The sequence below is a fragment of the Cladophialophora carrionii genome (genome assembly GCF_000365165.1).
Source record: "Cladophialophora carrionii CBS 160.54 unplaced genomic scaffold supercont1.9, whole genome shotgun sequence".
NCBI classification, from domain to species: Eukaryota; Fungi; Ascomycota; class Eurotiomycetes; order Chaetothyriales; family Herpotrichiellaceae; genus Cladophialophora; species Cladophialophora carrionii.
The window spans coordinates 877654-896440 of NW_008481834.1; the positions used below are offsets into that span (position 1 = coordinate 877654).

The 18787-nt window shown below is 54.6% G+C and overlaps 5 protein-coding genes across 5 annotated transcripts; all 5 read left to right on the forward strand.

The window, feature by feature from the left end:
- Positions 1–2160: 2160 nt before the first annotated feature.
- G647_09398 (uncharacterized protein) lies at positions 2161–2253 on the forward strand (the record flags this gene model as incomplete). The annotated part of the gene is made up of 1 exon (XM_008733701.1): positions 2161–2253. The coding sequence occupies one exon, from the start codon at positions 2161–2163 to the stop codon at positions 2251–2253; it is 93 nt and encodes a 30-aa protein (XP_008731923.1).
- A 1438-nt stretch (positions 2254–3691) lies between these two features.
- Positions 3692–5558, forward strand: G647_09399 (FACT complex subunit pob3; the record flags this gene model as incomplete). The annotated part of the gene is made up of 4 exons (XM_008733702.1): positions 3692–3697; positions 3746–4482; positions 4539–5178; positions 5232–5558. The coding sequence occupies 4 exons, from the start codon at positions 3692–3694 to the stop codon at positions 5556–5558; spliced, it is 1710 nt and encodes a 569-aa protein (XP_008731924.1).
- A 480-nt stretch (positions 5559–6038) lies between these two features.
- On the forward strand, positions 6039–7006 carry G647_09400 (uncharacterized protein; the record flags this gene model as incomplete). The annotated part of the gene is made up of 4 exons (XM_008733703.1): positions 6039–6140; positions 6190–6247; positions 6312–6446; positions 6501–7006. The coding sequence occupies 4 exons, from the start codon at positions 6039–6041 to the stop codon at positions 7004–7006; spliced, it is 801 nt and encodes a 266-aa protein (XP_008731925.1).
- A 1485-nt stretch (positions 7007–8491) lies between these two features.
- Positions 8492–12224, forward strand: G647_09401 (uncharacterized protein; the record flags this gene model as incomplete). The annotated part of the gene is made up of 5 exons (XM_008733704.1): positions 8492–8784; positions 8847–8884; positions 8940–8972; positions 9024–9181; positions 9231–12224. 5 exons carry the CDS (start codon positions 8492–8494, stop codon positions 12222–12224), a joined length of 3516 nt encoding a protein of 1171 aa, XP_008731926.1.
- A 964-nt stretch (positions 12225–13188) lies between these two features.
- G647_09402 (uncharacterized protein) lies at positions 13189–17444 on the forward strand (the record flags this gene model as incomplete). The annotated part of the gene is made up of 2 exons (XM_008733705.1): positions 13189–13663; positions 13720–17444. The coding sequence occupies 2 exons, from the start codon at positions 13189–13191 to the stop codon at positions 17442–17444; spliced, it is 4200 nt and encodes a 1399-aa protein (XP_008731927.1).
- Between the last annotated feature and the right edge of the window lie 1343 nt (positions 17445–18787).

The window sequence follows — 18787 nt, forward strand, 5'->3', positions numbered from 1 at the left end:
CCACGTTGGGAGTCCCCCGGAGGGCTCGGGGCTTCCTGCCTGCCACTTTGGAAGTCACGAGGCCTCTGGCGCTCAGAAGGAATAGCCCCTCCATGGAGTCTGCTCTGCCACCAGCAGAGACCTCGTCTTGAGTACCAAGCCCAAGGCGAAGTGTTTTCAGGTCCATGAACTCAAGGCATGCAGTCGTGACCAGACAAGCCACCAGTTTGTCGTACAGCATCGTCGAAGCTACAGGAGAAGATTTCCTCGAAGACAGCGATGTCCCCGAGACAGCCACAGCAGGGGTGTCTGTATGACCCGAGTGCTGCCACGCGGAACTGATTCCTGACGTCGGATGAACACAACAGGGCACAGGTTTTTCTCTGGGGTCCATTGGCGGGAAGAGCTGGAGTCAAAAGGCCCGGACGCGGGCATTGGGGCGGGCTGGCCCTGTTGAAGAGGGTGTGCTTTCCTCCACCCTGACGCATCGAGCTCGCGCCAGGTTGGTTGGCTAAGGAGTGGCCTCCGGGCTGGCTGCCGATCGGAGCCTGGCCTACGAGTCCCCGCGACCGTTTTATCGCAAGAGAAGAGGCACCATGGGGCAACGGTCGCTTAGACCTCAGCAATAGATTGTTAGCGTTACCAAAGTGTCCCATGTGTCAGTACAGGGGACATTGCTCGGACCAGCATGAAGAAAGAGAAGAGATGAGTAAGCAGGGATGTCTTGCTCTCCCCTGCCACTCCGAAGCTTGCAGAAACCCAAAGTGCCCTGTCCCTGGGCCGCATACTTTCGTACTGAGTAGGGCAAAATAGAGAGGACACGGTGCAGGGCGGTCCAGGGTAGAGTTGTTGACAAAAAGGGGCCAGATGGGCGTGTTGCATGCCGAGCGAAGTGGCTTTGATCACACGGCCGTCGGTGCCAGAAACTGCGGTATCTTCGTGTACGTCACATCCACCTCTTTTCCAGAACCCGTAACCGACCTGCTCGGCGCCTCGCTTCCGCCGCTATGAAACTCGGTGGAGCAAGCACGAACCATCAGCGAGGGTTTGCCGTGTGGAAGCGCTCGGTTCCAGAAGAGAAAGGTCGGCGTCCGGAGCGCCTTCAGGCACGCGGCTAGGCGTGTGCGAGCAGGTTTGAGCGGGTTCACTGGAGAATGTCGAGTTTCAGCCTCGCCCAAACAGCCTCGAGCCCGCGATCCAAGGCTCTGGGGATAATCAGAGGTCGGTCAGTCGTTTGAGTTGTTGGGACAGACAAGAGCTTGATTGTCGTCTTTGAGCCTTCAATGAACGGCAGAGTGTCTACACACCTCTATGTCGTCAGAAGATCTTTAACACAAAGTTTGAATAGCTCCGTTGGGTTTAAGCCGTCGGCTCATTCGTGGCCCTCGGCCCAGTCAGAAACTTCAAGTACTGTACGCGTCGGCCAATAAATCCTGCCGCCAAACCAACTGGTGTTTGGCACCGGTATCAATGTCCGTAGAGCAGAATAACAATGAGCGAGATGTTTTGAAGCAGACCGTGATGTGAGAATCGAGCGGCCCTGCTGCCTGTCACCGCGGTATCAGGTCACACAATAGTCCAAAGTGATCAACGACAAAGCTGTCAGCTAACTCTGCAATGCACCTTCCCACTTGGATTCATGGTGGTAGCAAGAAGCACCGTGCATGGCTTCGAAAATACAGACTATCCTTCATCACCAGTTTCACTCCGTCACAGCCACGCTCTGTCTATAGTTTGAGTATCACATTTATGCTTAGCCTGCATCAGTCTTCCAATCTCCTGGAGTGCCTTTTCGACCATCACCACCCCCTAGCCAAAATCATTCCTTGAGGGAAATTGACTGCCGAGAATGTCCCTGTCTGCTCCTCAGATGGATACAGCGGTCCGCGTGCCAGAGGAGGTCATACAGCCAAGAGACCCGCCCGTCGTATCGGAAGAGATGGACTTTTGCCACGAGCTCCATAAAACCCTACGACAACTTCTCCAGTACGCCATTGTCGTCGTTCTCCTCGCAAGCAGATTGTACACACTCCCTCTGCTGTACATTTCCCACAAGCTCGAACCACCTGAACTCTCTCGGCAACCTGCGAGCTAGAATCTTGGACGTGCCGGGTCGACGTTGGCGAAGTTCAATAAACACCACAACAAGGGAAGCCGCCCGAGAGTCGCGAGAGCGAGAACATGGAACGATATCAGAGACGGAGTCCCGGGCCCCGGGCAAACACCCAGGAATCTGTGCCCGTTAAGCACGTCGATCAGCGAGAAGGAAGATGACCAACATATTACCACTGTCCCCCCGGCAAATGCCATACCCGACAACGCCCTCATTGAGGACGTCAAGGACGAACGGAGTGTGAGAGATCCCGGCCCGGACCCAACGGATACCCGGGTGGCGGCTCCAGCTAGCGCATCGCAGATATACCATGCGGCGCTGCTAAACAGTAGGACTTTGGATGAGATATTGGCGGCTTTCGAAGCGGACGAACCGCATCGCGGAATTGTCGTCGATCGAATCTTGATCCGCCGCAACCCAAAAGCCTATCTCTCGGCTGAACACCTCGACGCCAGGGAGCAATATAAGCGGCAACGTTACCGCAGCGCAAGCATTCATAGTACTGCTGATGGTGCAGCCCATCCTGGCTTGGCCCAGGTTAGAGCACTAAATTCTGCTGTGCAGCCATCAATGCAGATTGAACCTCAAAGACCCGAGACCCCCGACTCGGACGCCAACGCGGGCCGGTTAGAGGCTCCTGCCGAGTGTGGAAATGTGCATCAGACGCAGCAATCCAGCCCAGATTCTCATCTGTCATACGAACATCACAATGACGATCAAAGTCCACACAGTCATATAAATTCGCCTCTGAACCGCTGCCCTACCTTTGTACGTCGACAGGCGCAAAGCCTGCTGCCTCGAAGATCGATAAGCGCAGGCAAGCAGTCGTTGGCTCTCTTCAAAGAACGAGGCGCAATGTCAACCCCGCTGCTTCCTTCCTCCACACCGACCAGACCCCGAGCGAGACTGCAACGAAGGGTGAGGCTAAAGCCAAGCTTGCCGATAGATTGATTTGCTTGAGGCGAGCGACCAGTGAGCCGAAGTATCACCACAGGGGTGTTTCGGAGATGGACAGTAATATGGGAAGCAGTCGCCAGGCCTGGGCTGCTTAATAGGGCGAGGAGGGTCACCCATTCTATGGCACTGTTCAACACTTTCGGTGCCAGTAGCTGTATCATTAGGCACAAGTCACCTAGCTAGTATCGTGCATGGTCTGATTTCCCAGACAGTCCAGATATTTCGTGTATCACAAGTACTGAGTGAGTGGCTGCCCTGCTTGACATATGTTGCGGAGTCTGGCAGGAAGCGTCGCCACCGACTAGCTGCGTGGCAGGAGAATCAAGATGGAGAGACTGTGATGGCACCTTTGGATAGATTCGAATGTGAGGCAGAAGTGAAGTTCAAGTCACGAGCAGCGACACGCGCTAGTGCTGTGGCGCGCCCCTCAGATAATTGGGCGACGTGTCTGGCCTCTACAGAGTACCGAGTAGAATGAAATATTTACTCTCTTTTGACTTGTGACCGCGCAATCCACCATAGATTCGACATCACCTTATTACTATCTGCCCGGCCGAAATCACCGTCGCTTGAGATCTGACCGTTGCCTGATCCATCTCTTCCATTACCTGTTGCTGCTGCAGGTGGCGCAGCGTGTTCGCAATGTCGGTAGGACCATCTTCAGTGCAGACAGGGCACTAACACATTTGCAGGGAGACCTTTGAGAACATCTACCTCGATCTCTCGAGACAGTCCGGTCGGTGTCGTCTAGCAGAGAGCGGACTCGGCTGGAAACCCAGCGGCCAAAAAGACAGCGAACCCTTCACACTAGACAGCAATCAGATTGGCGCCGCGCAGTGGAGTAGAGCAGCGAAAGGCTATGAACTGAAGATTATTACCCGGGACGCCGCAGTGATCCAACTGGATGGCTTCGAACAAGACGATTTTGACCGTGTCGCAAAAGCGTTCAAGATCTGGTATGGCATCAACGTAGAGAACAAGGAACATGCGCTGCGAGGGTGGAATTGGGGCAAGGCAGAGTTTGGGCGAGCCGAGTTAGCTTTCAACGTCCAAAACAGACCCGCGTTCGAGATACCCTACTCGGAGATCTCAAATACGAACCTGGCGGGCAAGAACGAGATTGCGGTCGAGTTCAACCTGGGCACTGAGCAGAATGGGACCAATGGCCACAAGGCGGACAGCACGAAGAACCGCGGTCGTAAGGCAGCCGCAGGCCGGGATGAGCTCGTCGAAATGCGGTTCTACATTCCAGGCACCGTGACGAACAAGGAAGTCAATGGTGACCAAGGCAGTGGGGCGGAGAACGACGAGGAGGAAGAGGAACGGAATGCCGCCTACGCATTTTATGAGATGCTGATGCACAAGGCAAACATCGGCGACGTCGCGGGCGCCACGTTCGCGACTTTCCAAGACATATTACATCTCACACCCAGGTACGTCTATGCAACCACTCTGTCAACGGCGCGGCCTGTACTGACCTGCTTTCTAGAGGACGTTTCGACATTGACATGTACGAGAATTCCTTCCGCCTACGGGGTAAGACGTATGACTACAAGATTCAATATCAAGACATCAAGAAGTTCTTCATCTTACCCAAGAACGACGAGATGCACACCCTCATCACCCTCGGTCTGGATCCTCCCCTACGGCAAGGCCAAACAAGATATCCCTTCATCGTCATGCAGCTCAAACTGGATGATGAAGTGAATCTGGATCTCAACATGTCGGAAGAGATGTTGGAAACAAAGTACAAGGACAAGTTGGACGCGCATTACGAAGCCCCCATCCATCATGTGATCGCAAAGGTCTTCAAGGGTCTCTCCGGCAAGAAGATCATCATGCCCTCGAAGGATTTCGTCAGTCACCACAACATGAACGGGGTTAAGTGCTCCATCAAGGCCAACGAAGGCCTACTGTACTGCTTGGACAAAAGCTTCATGTTTGTGCCGAAGCCGGCTACGTACGTGCAGATCGAGTCGATACAGAGCATCACCATGTCACGAGTGGGAGGAGCCCTAGCAGCCAGCAGGACATTCGATATCACAATGACCTTGAAGGGAGGACAAGGAGAGCATCAGTTCAGCAACATCAACCGCGAGGAACAACAGCCCTTGGAAGCATTCTTCCAGGTAAGATCGAACCCGCTGTATTTCGAGGACAACCGAACTGACTCAATCAACAGGCAAAAGGCATTCGGTTCAAGAACGAGATGATGGAAGACTCGTCTACGCTGTTGAAGGCAGCTCTAGATGATCAAGAACTGGCGTCTTCAGACGACGAAGAGGACGCTGGGGTCAATCGTGGTTCAGCGGATGAGGACGATGAGTCTCCGGATGAAGACTTCCAGGAGGAATCGGAGAGCGATGTTGCTGAAGAGTACGATTCTGCTCATGAAAGTGAGGGTAGTGATGCCAGTGATGCAGGCATGGCTGACGCCGATGACGACGCTGCGAACGGTGCCAGTGAGGAAGAGGATGATCGGCCACCAAAGAAGAAGGCAAAGAAGTAAAGCTCAGGCTTTGTACGAGTTATCCTCAACTTGGGCTCTGACGGTCGACATGTGCACTTGCCTCGACTTGCTTAACGACTCGGCGCTGTGCCAAAGCGGTGCGGCCCCAAGATACGTCCAATGCGAACCACGTACCTCTTCTTCCCCTAGCTTGCACTTATCACTAAAATGTACTCCTCCAATTTGTACAAGCGTCCTTGTCTGGGTGTGTTTTCATTCACGCATCCGTTGTTTCATATTTTGCCCCTGGCTGACGTTGGTTGCGGGCTTTGCTGGCGCAGATGCCCCTAGCTGGCACCCAGCTGCCACACTGGTGACGCCCACAATGTCAAGGCAGTGACGTATCCAGTGCGGAACTTCCCGTTCAGATTCAGCGCTCACGTGTTTGTACTAGCGTGGATTTGAAGATGCAGCGAGCCTTAGAGCCTCCAACCCGCTTCGGCTGACCTGCTTTTACAGCTGAGCGCAAACAGTCTCAGTATGGCTCCATCCTCCAAAACTGTCAAGCCAAAGTCGGCGGCGACAGTGAGAAGTCGTACCGGATGCCAAACATGTCGTCAAAGAAAGCTCAAGTGCGACGAGGTGAGATGATGCGATGTGTCGATGTTGACGAAAAACTGACTCTGCTCAGCAACGACCGATCTGCGGACAATGCCAAAAGTCGCACCGTGAGTGTGTACGGTCTGAACGTGAGTCGCGCGCCGTTGTAAAGGACGTGGAAGCGGCAAGATTAGACTGACAAAGTCCGAGCAGCCATTACATTCCGTCACCATCAGAATTCGAGTTTTGGCAAAGATGGGCAAGATCACAACCTCGACAGTTTCTTCAAGTACAGCCAGACATACAGCGAGGAAGATAAGAAGGCATTCTTACCAGTGCCAGAAGACCGTGAGTGCCCGCGATGAAGTTGTACTGCAAAGACACTCATCTGACCCCTTCTAGTGACTTGGGTCTATGTCTCCGACCCGAATGCTGAAGACCCCAATGCCGCCTCACCACCCACTCATGCCCAAACCACCTCAGATACCTACCAACAAGTCGCTGCGCATACTTTAGAAGCCCTATCCACGGCTGCGGCTGACCACACGACATCATATCCCCCACAAGGCACCGCGTACTACACCGCAGCAAACCCTCAGAGCGAGTCACATCCCGAGTATGGATTTATGCAGGGCGGTCCTCCTGGTGCTGCGAACGGCGATACCCCGGGCAATATCGGCTATTTCCTTGGTAACTCTGCTTCGCGGAACCAGACAGACACGTCCTTGATCGATCCGAACCTGGAATCCACTGTGAACAGTGCGGCCGAGCGGACCGACGAGGAGCCAGATAGACGGGACGGCAAGTCGCATGTTGCTGGAGAGGCACAGAAAGATCACGAAGAGAATCTGGCTGAGGAGTCACGGCTTGCAATCACGCTGAAGAACTTCAATGAACTGCTGGCGTGAAGGTCGTGGTGCCATAATGGGTTAATGAAGGGAGGTCTACGGGGGGTAATCAATCATGTCTGCATCATTGCTGGGCGAGCGGGCGCTGGCGGACGGTCGCACATGGAGCTCACTGCGCTGTCGTAGATGAACAGAGCTCGGTGAATAATCGAAACGCAGATTGACACTCGAAGAGTCCAGGAGGGATTCTGTCCACAGGGCCAATCATGAATGTACTTCTAGCTGCTTTGCACAGAACAAAGGCGCCAGCTTCGGTCTAAGCGTACCACGTCTTCCGACGGCCGCACGCGCATGAGACCCGGGTACACTAGACCCCGTTGCTCCAAGAATCGCATGTTGGAATGGGTTATTACTGTATGCGGGCGCACAAATATGTACTGTGTACGGAGTATGCATGTCTCGCCGGTGGGAGCCGAGCCACGCTACAGTAGTTAGTTAGCCCCAGTGAGAGCCAGAGGCCACGCAAGCCATATCTGGTGTGCATGCGAGGTTGAACGCCGATGTTCCATAATCTGCACTGAAAAGCTGCTCGTAACGCGTTCCGAGGAGCCATGGTCTTGGTACATCGTTTAACTGCACCAAAAGGAAACAGCATGGAGCCTATGATTTCATCTGCTTGCTTGGGCTCGGCTGATCAGTGGACAAGAAGCTCTGGATCTAAATTGGAGGCGTTTCCGGTAGCTCAAATCCAGACGTCATCTGAATCTCCAAGAAACCAAATTCACGACAGCCAGACGACTTCGGTGACGACGTACTCGTAGCGTCACCCATTCCGTCGTGTTGTGCGAGATGTCCCAAACCCGCCACCAGCTCTCCACCGAGATCGAGAGAAAAGCGCCCAAGGATTAGCTACTCGTACTCTACGTAGTCGCCCGTTGCTACTCCAGGTGGCCGTTATCTGAATAGGTCTTAGCCTGCGTGCAATGCAAGTGTACATGCAGTACTGGGTACAGCCAGAGGCGTCAACACCGTGACTCCGTGGTGAACCTTAGACTTCCGGCAGTCCACTGTGCGCCACTCTCCATCAACGGCCGCCAGTGCGAGACGAATACCACCCACCAACTCCTCCAGTGTCCCAGATCTCAAAACCCATAATGAATGTAGCACTTGTTTCGTCCGCTCTTTTTTAATCTTCTGCAGATAGACCTCCCACCTTTCTCTCCATCATTCTTTCCTTGGCTCCGTCACCACTTTCGTTGATCCACTGCCAATTAATTCGTGCATTTCTTCGACCCGCTGCCATCTGCACTGCGCCACGATGCCAGCCTGAGCATTCTTCCAGCCTTGACACTCGTTCATTTAGACGCGCCTTGCCATGGCAAGCTGAAGTTACCTCGTTGTCAACCAGCTGCGTTTGCTGGAGAGGTCGGGCAGCAGGTTGCACGGTGTTCGTCGAGCCTTCTCTCTCTCTGACTGCGCCGTGCGTGCGTGCGTCCAACGTCGGCCCAAGCGGTAGGCGCAGGTGCCACCGACACGATCGTCAACATGGGCCGGCTTCGCAACTTGTCTTCGAGCTTCAAGGCTGCGGCGTTCAGCAACGGTTCCACCCTCTCAATTCCGGCACTCTCCAAGACGTCTACCGACGGCCAGACTAAACACGTCGACCAGGATTACCCATCACCGACGAGATTCGAAGACTCCCCAGCACCCACCGAGACTCCTAGAACGACGCCTCGAACAGATCGGGCTGCGTCCCGTCCTGCATCTATGGTGTACACCCCGCCGTCAATGGACTATGAAAGAGACCAGTATATCGAAGAGTTGAGACCGGTGTTCAGGTACGTCTGACCTGCGGACCCCCGGGCGATGCTTGGCCCCCGGTTCTGACGCCATCATCCAGTTTCCTATCGAGCCATAGCAACAAGCTCTATCAAGAAGGTAGCCATTGATTACTTGCATGCTTGAGCGGGACCATGCTGACTGTGTCGCATAGGATACTTCCTCAAACTGAACGATCTTGACACTCGTGAGTGTTGCGTTGCTCCAAATTCATACCGCACGACTGACCGATCTCTAGACGGAAGACCAAATGCGGACCGCAACTGGACCGAATGCTTCGCTCAGCTGGTGGGCACCGTGCTCTCCCTCTGGGATGCGGCTGCTCTGGACGCTGCCGGTCAAGATGGAGAGGTTGCGCCCACCTTCATCAACCTGGCCGACGCTTCCATCAAGATGGTACGCACCTCGGCCCTCCGTAACCCCACAGCTTCTGATGAATGGACAGATTGAGACCCTCCCCACTCGCAATCCCGATGTACAACCTCTGCAAAATGTGCTCTCAATCTCGACGGCTGGCAAGAACCGATATCTCCTGCATTTCAACTCACTCCACTCCCTAACACAGTGGACTGCTGGTATCCGACTCTCAATGTTCGAGCTTGCGTCCCTACAGGAGTTATACACGGGCTCTCTGGTTGCTGGCAAGGGCAAGTTCCTGAATAACATCCGAGTGATTATGGAGAGGACAAAGTTCAAGACAGAGGACTGGACGCGCGTTCGATTTGGCGCTGGGACCCCATGGAGACGGTGCTGGTGTGTCATCGAACCACCTGATGAGAAAGAGTGGCAGAGGTCCAACAAGTCCCTCAAGAAGAAGTCGGCGTACGACCGACCAACTCTGCCCAAGGGGGTCATCAAGTTCTACGACACGAAGAAGACAAAGAAGGCTGTGCCTATCGCGACCATTACCGACGCGTACGCGGCTTATGCTGTTTATCCCCAGTCCAAGGCGTTGATTGACCAATCAACCCTGGTCAAAGTGGAAGGCCGTATCACCATCCACTCGAAACCAGAGTCCAAGACCGAAGGCTTCGTCTTCGTTATGCCTGAGCTGCATCCTGCAGTCACAGGATTCGAGATGATGCTCCGCTGGCTCTTCCCTGTGTATGACATTTTCCATCTCTACGGTCGACCACAGCGACTGATCGCCGACACGTGGGACCCGAGGGGACTCATGTTTGCCATGCCAAAGGAGCGGAGATATGGTTATTTGGACATCATGGATGTTGCAGCTTTAATACACACGCAGGGAAGTGACAAATGGAGCGAAAGAGAATGGCGCAAACAGCTCAAAGAGACGACCTCGAAACGAATGTCAATGACGGCACAGAAGCGGTCAAATAGCAGCCTCGAGAACAGGCGCAGCTATCGGGCTGTGTCAGAGTCGAGGCCAGGAGTGCGGTATGATGACGGGGAATCGGTTCCGTTGACATCTTCCCAACATCAGCACAACCAGTCAACCGATGCGGTATTTGCCTCGCCACAGAAAGCAACGACGGCTCCGGCAAACGTCGCGTATCTATCTCCTGGAAAGAACCATCACTCAAGGTCTGTGTCAGAGTCTATGGCGTATATGTCGCCTACCAAAAGTCATCGTCAGCACAATAATTATAATCCGTCTAGGTTGTCAGCTGAGTACACCGAGGAGATGGACCCCATTGAAGTTCCTCCGCCGCCTCCAGCACATCGAAATCCATTCAAGTACAGTGCTGTCACAAGCGAGCTGGAAGCTTCTGACAGCCGGTACAGCTCAGACAGCGACGGGCAAGGGCCGCGGACCTATGCGGAAGATGTTCAGGAAGACGTCAGAGAAGCAACACCACCGGCCCCGGTCATGGCTCCGCCAGAGATGCAGCATCAAGCTGGTGATGTTCCGCAGAAGCGACCCGATACTCGACCCGATTTGAGGCGAGAAAAAAGTCGCATGTCAAATGGAACATTGTCTCAGATTGTCGATGTGAACAAACTTGCGAGTGGTGGGGCGACTGCGGGTCATGCAGCCATGGTGGCGTGGAATCAAGGCCGAGGACAGGGGGAGAATTTGACCCAGGGGGCTCGAGGGGTAAATGATGAGACCCCTCACCACGAAGATATGTCTGCTAATCAACCTTCTCCTCAAGAAGTGGTAGCAGACGGTGCTTATACGCAACCTGCTGACAGCACTGATGTCAGACCAGCATCCGGTGTACGCCCAAGTGACCAAACGATCCCTCGAAAACCGATCCCCCGAAAGCCAATTCCAACAGCAACCTCGACTTTATTAGCGCCAGCAAGCCATACTCAAGTGGCCGAAAACATGTCTCAATATTCAGCATCCGACTATGAGAGAGACAGGAGCAGTTCACCAGATTACGACAGCCTTCCCGACGACCACAGCCCCCGAATTACCGCGAGAAAGACACGGACCGGTGTCCTGAAAACGGTCGGTGATCCAACCTTGTCACCCACTACCGACGCCCAGATTACGAACAAGAGTGATATACCTGTTGTTGATTTCGGTACGACCTTCACTCCTACCTTGACTCCAGGACACAGCCGTCCTGCAACCGCTTCTGGGATACATGGCCAGGAGCCGCCCTCGGATCGTCCCCCAACTGCCCCCACGACGCCTTCGACGAGATCACCTCAAGATGAAAGTACCTCGCAGAGTGTCTTCGTGGCGAGCAACGAGCCAAGATCGCCGCTTGATAGACAGAGCCCTCGACCTAGTCATTCTCGGTCCTCGAGTTATGCTTGGCGTCCAGGGACAAGTTTAGCGAGACACGACTCCATGGGGGGGTTGACGGCTGAAGAATTCGTGCAGCAGCGTGCTGTAGCTGCTCGCGTACCACACGGCTACGCACCTCACCGGAGCGTCTCGTACAGTAAGGTAGAGCAGTCTCCTGACAACCTGCCGAGAAAGCGACATTCAATCATGGTTCGGCCGAGCTCGAGGAATTCACTGTTGGTGGACTATACACCACATTTGTCGGCCAGGGAGCAGGAGCACATTGCAAAGATGACGGGCGGGCCGCTCCTTCAAATGCATGAAAGAAGCCGGACACCGGATCCATCAGTCGGCCTTATTGGCGCCATCGAAGCGCGAGAGCAAGAAAAGAGGAATATCAAGGAAGGGGTCGCCGGCCATATGGTGCAGGAGGCCATTGCACAGCGGCACGCGGCGGAGCGCAACTACGGAACACAGCAAGCCACCATCTACAGCTCTCCAATTGATACCAGACAGAGCGGGCAGTGGAGTAACGCGCAGGCGTCAATGCATTGGAATGGTGTCATGCCGCAGCAGCCGCAACAGTTCTGGCCACATCATTATGGCTGGCAGCATCAGCAACAAGCTTCGACAGACCAGATGCAACAATGGCAGCTTCAGCAGCAGCAGCAGATGTACAATGCAAGGTTTGGCGGGTATTACCCGCCTCCAGGCGGTCATGGGTCTCGATGAATGGTTGACACAGTGTTGGGCATCCTGCATTGCAAGCGTGGGGGGGTTCTGCATTCGTGAGGGTTGGGGACATTGCATTTGCACAGGGGATTTTGTTTCCCGGCGCGTCTTGAAGGGTTGCATTTTCGGCATTGCGTAGGGTGATTAGAGCATTCTACGAGATAGAAAAGCCACCTTCCTCAGAAGAGCAAGGGCAATGATAATGATTAAAGTCGTCCAATGGGTCCAGCTCAAGCGAGGCTGCTTAAGCGAAGCGTGGAGGGAGTACTCCGTACTGACCGTGCCCTTGTCTAACTGTCTACTGGGTAGGGAGGAACACTACTGCCTTGTGAATTTGGTCGGTGGGGTTTGCTAGGTTGCTGAAATCCCAGGGGAGCCACGATGAAGCACGTGGCAGAACTTAAGTACAGTACGGAGTAGCTTTGCCGGGCTGCCAGGAGCCCGGGAGGATACCCAACGCAGCTGCCCCTGGCTCCTTGACTTGGGCTGCAGGTATTAGGTATGGTGTGGGCGGAGGCTGGCCAGGCCGCGAATCCGCTCTGGGCGTCGCTCCGGCTCCGGCTCCGGCTCTGGCTCTCGCTTTTGCTGGTCGGTTCCTCCAACAAAAGTTCAGCATAGCAATTCCACATCATATCGCACGGGCAGGGTAGATGCCAACTTTCTGTATCGCTCATTCGCTTACCGGCACTCTGAAGCAACGACTTCACTCTCTCTCTGCTCATATCACTGTTCTGCCACTCACTTGCAACTTCGATATCCCATCTCACATGCAGCTGGCCTGCTTACGGTGAATCCGGGACGCCCCATCTAAGTACAGCATCTCGCGCATTTACCTCCCGTCCACGCACGCCGCCCTCGAGACTGTGTAGCAACTTGCGAGGACTTCTCACATCTGTGCAACGAGACGATCGCTGCGACTATTGCCCTCAACATGGTGTGAACGAACGAGCTGCCTCTTCCCACCATGCCCTTACGGACTCTTCTGCCCTCAGCGCCTGGCTTGGGTCTGTCACACCGGAGACACAGCAGTATCGTCGAAGATGCGCCGGCAACCTCGACCTCCAATGCTCCGCTATCTCGCACTCGGACTCAGAGCAACTCATTGAAACGGCTGAGCCTGAGCCTGTCGCGCACCAGCGACGAGCCCTTCCCTCCGCTCTTGACGGCGGGGCCCGAAGAACCTCCTCGACAGAGACCCTCGACCCAGCCTGGTGCGGCGCCTGAACACGTCCGACTGCTGCATGGTACCGGCAATCCGGCAGCCTCCTTGAATGAAGAAGATAGAGAAGAACAACGAAATGCGGTTGAGGATGACCGCGGTGACCTCCCTCTGTCCGCACCTCAGAGGCTGTCGCAGTTAGGAATGAGGCATGCGTCAGATCCGCAGCTGTCCACCAGATTCCGGAATGAGGAGCACAATGCCCAGGGAGCCATCGCTCGTATGTGTTGATCTCATACTGATGTTGCTCGTTATTGCTAAATTTGTCCGGTGCAGCTCCCCAAATCATTACCACCGCACCCACAACAGACGAGGCGGATGAGTCGACGCAAAGACCGTCCAAACGCAAATTGTTCACCAGAGCCCCGAGCCCCTTTCGAAAGAGCCAAAGCTTCAAACGAACGATACTGGACCCTTTCAAAGGCGCCAGCGCCGCAGATGCTGCAGACGGAGATGCCACCTCGTCAAAATCGGAGCTGCCCAGGAGTACCACATCTTTCGAACGTCTACCCAGGCTCAAGACCGGGCATCGAGCGATGGCGCCACCGGCATATGGCGACGACTCCTCATCGTCGCTAGCAATACCTGTTACCAGATTTTCAGAATCGTCCCGATCTGATGATAGCTCTGGCGACCATCACGTCTACGCCAAAACCACCACTACTCATACCATCTCCACCACGACCACTTTCTTCAAACTTAAGAGGCGGAAGAAGGACAAAGGCCCGTTGTTTCCCTTGCCGGAAAAGTTCTCGAGGCCGGCCTCAGGCCGGACGACCACATCTCACACTCCTTCCGAATCGACGGCGGGGAGGAAGTCTATGTCGCCGAGTAGGAGATCAAATACTGCCGTGAGATTCGACACTGAGCCGAGCAGACACGACTCGGCCAGCGCTTCGCCAACCCAGTCGGCCGTGGCCCTCACCAACGCTCCGTTTGGATCACCTGGGGCGACTATCGTACGGCAGAATTCAAATTGGTCCACGTATTCTGGCAACTCGACTCCGTCGGTGTCGCTTGCGCCTCCACGGGTATCAGGTAGGGGGAGATCGTCGACCCTGAGCTCGCTTGGAAAATCAAACGAGAGATTGTCCGACCCCTCTGCTCAGTCAGGCTCAGCGCGAACCTCGACGTCGACCAGCGGGAGACGAAGCTTTGGAGATCTTTTGACCCTGCCTCATAGACTACGCCAGAATTCGGCGCCCGCAAAAGGGACCGGGAGCGGGTCAAGTCCAGGCACTCCCGGTTCGAAATCCAATTCCTTACATTTACCTCGAGAGCCAGACACAGAGCGAGTGTATCCCAAGCGAGAAGACGGTGACACGCCGGCAAGTTATCTGGAAAGGTTGGAGGCTGCCGTCCCACGAAGTGGAATGGCCTCTATCCTGTGCAAAAGCGCGGACGATTTCTCCAGAACATGCTTGCGCAAGTATATGCGTGGCTTTTCGTACTTTGGCGACTCCATCGACATCGCAATCCGCAAAATGCTGATGGAGGTGGAGCTTCCGAAAGAGACTCAGCAGATCGATCGACTCCTCAATGGCTTCGCAGACCGATACTATGAGTGCAACCCCGGAATCTTTGCCTCGACTGATGACGCGCAATTCGTTGCGTTCTCCATTCTGCTGTTGCATTCCGATGCGCACAACAAGAACAACAAGCGGAAGATGCAGAAACAGGACTATGTCAAGAACACGCAACACGGCTCGGTGCAAATAGCTAGTGATATCCTGGAATGCTTCTACGACAATGTGTGCTATACGCCCTTCATCCACTTCGAGGATGAGATTGCCGTCAACAGTCACCGCCTATCAGTGCCCAAGGCCAAAAGAAGCTTGATCAAAACGAAAAGCCTCGAAAGCCTCCGTGGTCCCGTTGATCCCTACACTCTGATATTGGACAACAAGTTGGACGTTTTGCGCCCGTCCCTGAAAGATGTGATGGACACGCATGATTGTTACTGTTCCACCGGAACGTCCAGTGCGTTCGACACGAACGCGCTTCATCGAGCTTTCCTCCACTCGGCCGTCTTGCAAATCATCTCTGCGAGGTCCAGACCGGACGCTTTCCAGTCACAGACCTCCATCAGTAACCCTGGCGACACCCAGGCCGGGATTGTCAGTATCAAGATTGCGAAAGTCGGCTTGCTGTGGCGCAAGGACCCGAAGAAAAGAAAGGCCAAAAGCCCTTGGCAAGAATGGGGCGCTTTGTTGACGGACTCGAAGTTATATTTCTTCAAGGATGTCGGCTGGGTCAAGAAGCTGATGTCTCAGTCGGAGTCCCATGCGAGGTCTGCCCTTCAATCCGCGCCACTGACCTTCAAGCCTCCTTTGAGTTCCTTCGAGCCTGATGCGCTGATGTCCATGGATGATGCCGTGGCGTTGCTGGATTCAAGCTACAAGAAACACAAGAATGCCTTTGTGTTTATCAAGCACGGCGGATTTGAGGAAGTTTTCCTAGCCAACAGCGAATCGGAGATGAACGACTGGATTGGCAAGCTCAACTACGCAGCCACCTTTCGTACGGCTGGTGTGAGAATGCGCGGTCTGCTAGGTGCCAACTACGAAGGACGTCATCTGCTACGAAAGGACTCTGACTTCTCTACCAAGAGCGGCGACACGCCGCAGAAAGACAAGAGATTCGACGCCCAACTGGCATGGGAAATCATGTTCTACCGCCGCCAGCTGATCAATGAGAAAATCAGTGACTTTGACGAAAGAATCGCTGTGGCACAAAAGGAGCTCGACAATCTTCTTCGGAATGCTCGGCATCTCCTCATCTTACTTCCTATCCAACAAAAGACACGGGAAGCTCTTGTTCTCGCCGCTGGTCGAATGTCGGCCAAGTTGAAATGGACCCGAGTCGAGCTGTGGCGAACGAGGACGCACCGAGACATCTTGGCCAAAGATCTCGAGGAGGAGGGTGCCACGGCATTTCCTGTTCCCAAGGGTTCCTCGCTATCGACGCCGCAAAAGACGACTCCTCTCAAAACCGGCCCACAAGAACTTGGACGTACCGTCACCGACACGAGTCATGTCACGTTGTCGCCAGTCAGCGCGACTTCTTCGAGGCCGTCCAATATTGCTGACAAGGTCAAGACCCCGGAAAGTGCAAGTATACCTACGGACCATAGCATGCTGGATCTCCCGTCAGCCGTTAGCCCTTCTTTGTCAATGGATCCTGCGTTGTCGCGGCATGAGAGCATCCAGGAGTCGCATACGCTGTCACACCAGGTCTCCACCGCGAGTTCACGCCACAGTCGGGATCGAGATCGCCTTGGTCGGACGACAGACGACCCCGAGGATAGGATCCTGCGTGAGGCCGGCCTGACCAACCTGGAAGGCAGTGTGACGAAGGACCGACGGCCGGATACCAGCGAGTCCGAAAGAGATCGAGTTGGTGCCATCGCGGGGACCATTTCCGGGGCGATTGATCCGTCAAAGTCTGGGAGCATCCGTCGAAGTCTGCAACGCAGCTTGCGCGAGCCGCACCATCACTCGTCACCCAGTATCCATCGCCATAAGAGGGGGAAGGAGTCCGGGTCTAGTATCGCCGCCACCGAGGACGGAGGCAAGTCGATGCACAGTGAAGCTGAAGAGTTGAGGCGCGGCGTGGGTAGCTTCATCCTGCATGGTAAGAAGGCGTCGGTGATCACCATGTCTCCCGAGTGGCAACACATGTCCAATGAAGAGAGGCTGAAGCTCCGGAAGGCCGAAAACGACAATGAGAATGAAGAGGCAGTTGACGAAAGGAAACCCGCACAAAGTCGAGCAGAAGATGCATCCCAAGGGGCGAAAGCAGGCGGCGAAGATGACGAAGAAGACGAAATAGAGCATTTTGACTCGCCGCGCTCGAGTCGCAAGCACAGCTTCGCAACCACATCAGGAGAACAATTCGTTGACGCCGAGACGGGAGAGACGAGCAGCAATCGGTCTTCCTCGGACGGGAATGCGGAGGCGTACGAAAAAGCCATGGGCTCGCCACGAAAACATTACGACTAACGATGATGAATGTGAAGAAACGGTGTAGAAAACAAGACTGGGAATGTCAAGGCTTGGCTTGGGCGACTTTCGCACTGGCGACGGACCGGCAAAGGTTCGGCGAAACAGGGCGTATTGCGACATATTTTGTCATGTGGGCACACGGAATGGAATGTGAGCGGAAGGGGCACTAGGACCGAGCTGGAACTGGACGTAGATGTAGGCTCTGTGGTCGTGTGATGCCGGTGACATTGCTATGGCACGGCATGGCTCGCCAAGGGAGGTTCACACACCGTACATCAAGCAGGCCTGGACAGGGCAATGAACGCAGAGAATCATCGGTTTTCCCGAATCCTGCCTGAAGCACATGGCATGACATGACATGACAGTACAGCCAGTCTACATTCTCACTTCCGTCTTTGATGTTCGCATGGTCGGCTCAGGCGGCCGCATAGATGGACGCGGACGAGTACTCAAGTGGCTTGCTCACCACGGGAATATGCGCTTGGTTTGCTTATTTGCAGCCTGAATTTTACCGCCGAGAAACAATTTACCCTCGTTCCGCGTGGACGGGAGGGAGGCCCGCAGACAGACCTGACACCAGTCTGTCGGACTGACAGGCTGACAAAAGGTCACACACAACAGGTCCCACGGGATAGCGAAATCAGGACTATACAAGTGGTGACGTGACGAGGCTGCCAAGAACAGGAGGGTCAGCTAAGGGTGCTAGTACTTAGTACCTCGCGAGGAGGCACGTAGCTCGTAGCTTGCAGGGCGTGCCTAGAAAGGTCCTAGGGGGGTTCGTACATCGTACGGGGGGGTTGGGCGAGGAGAGAGCCCCGTCCCAACTGGCCTAATTAACCTGATTGGCTTTCAAGCGCGGAGCTACCACGGAGGCAGGCCTTGCTTGGTCATCAAAAAGGCGGCGGCGAACCGCTACGACTGAGTACCTCGTATAAGCTAGATACTACTCGTAAGTACGGAGTACGGAGTACTGTAGTATCCTTAGGTCACTCAACTGACATGGTTCTAGTCCAAAGGCGGGCTAACCATGATGCCATGCACAGTACACGACACGACGCGCCTAGGTACACAGGACTACATTTCAATATGGGCCTTACAGTAATTACCTTTGTCCAGGCTACATCGCGTCAGCTGGGTAGTACTCGGACGGAGTACATGTAGTGTAGGATGTAATCAATTACTCCGTCGATGTACAGTCCAGTAGCTGTAACCTCGCCTCACGCAGCACTAGGCAGATACATGTGGTCTGCAGGTCAACGTTGACGTCGACATCGAATTCGACACCGACATTCGACGACAATTCAGGCCACCACACCACAGCAGGATCACGTACCACAGTA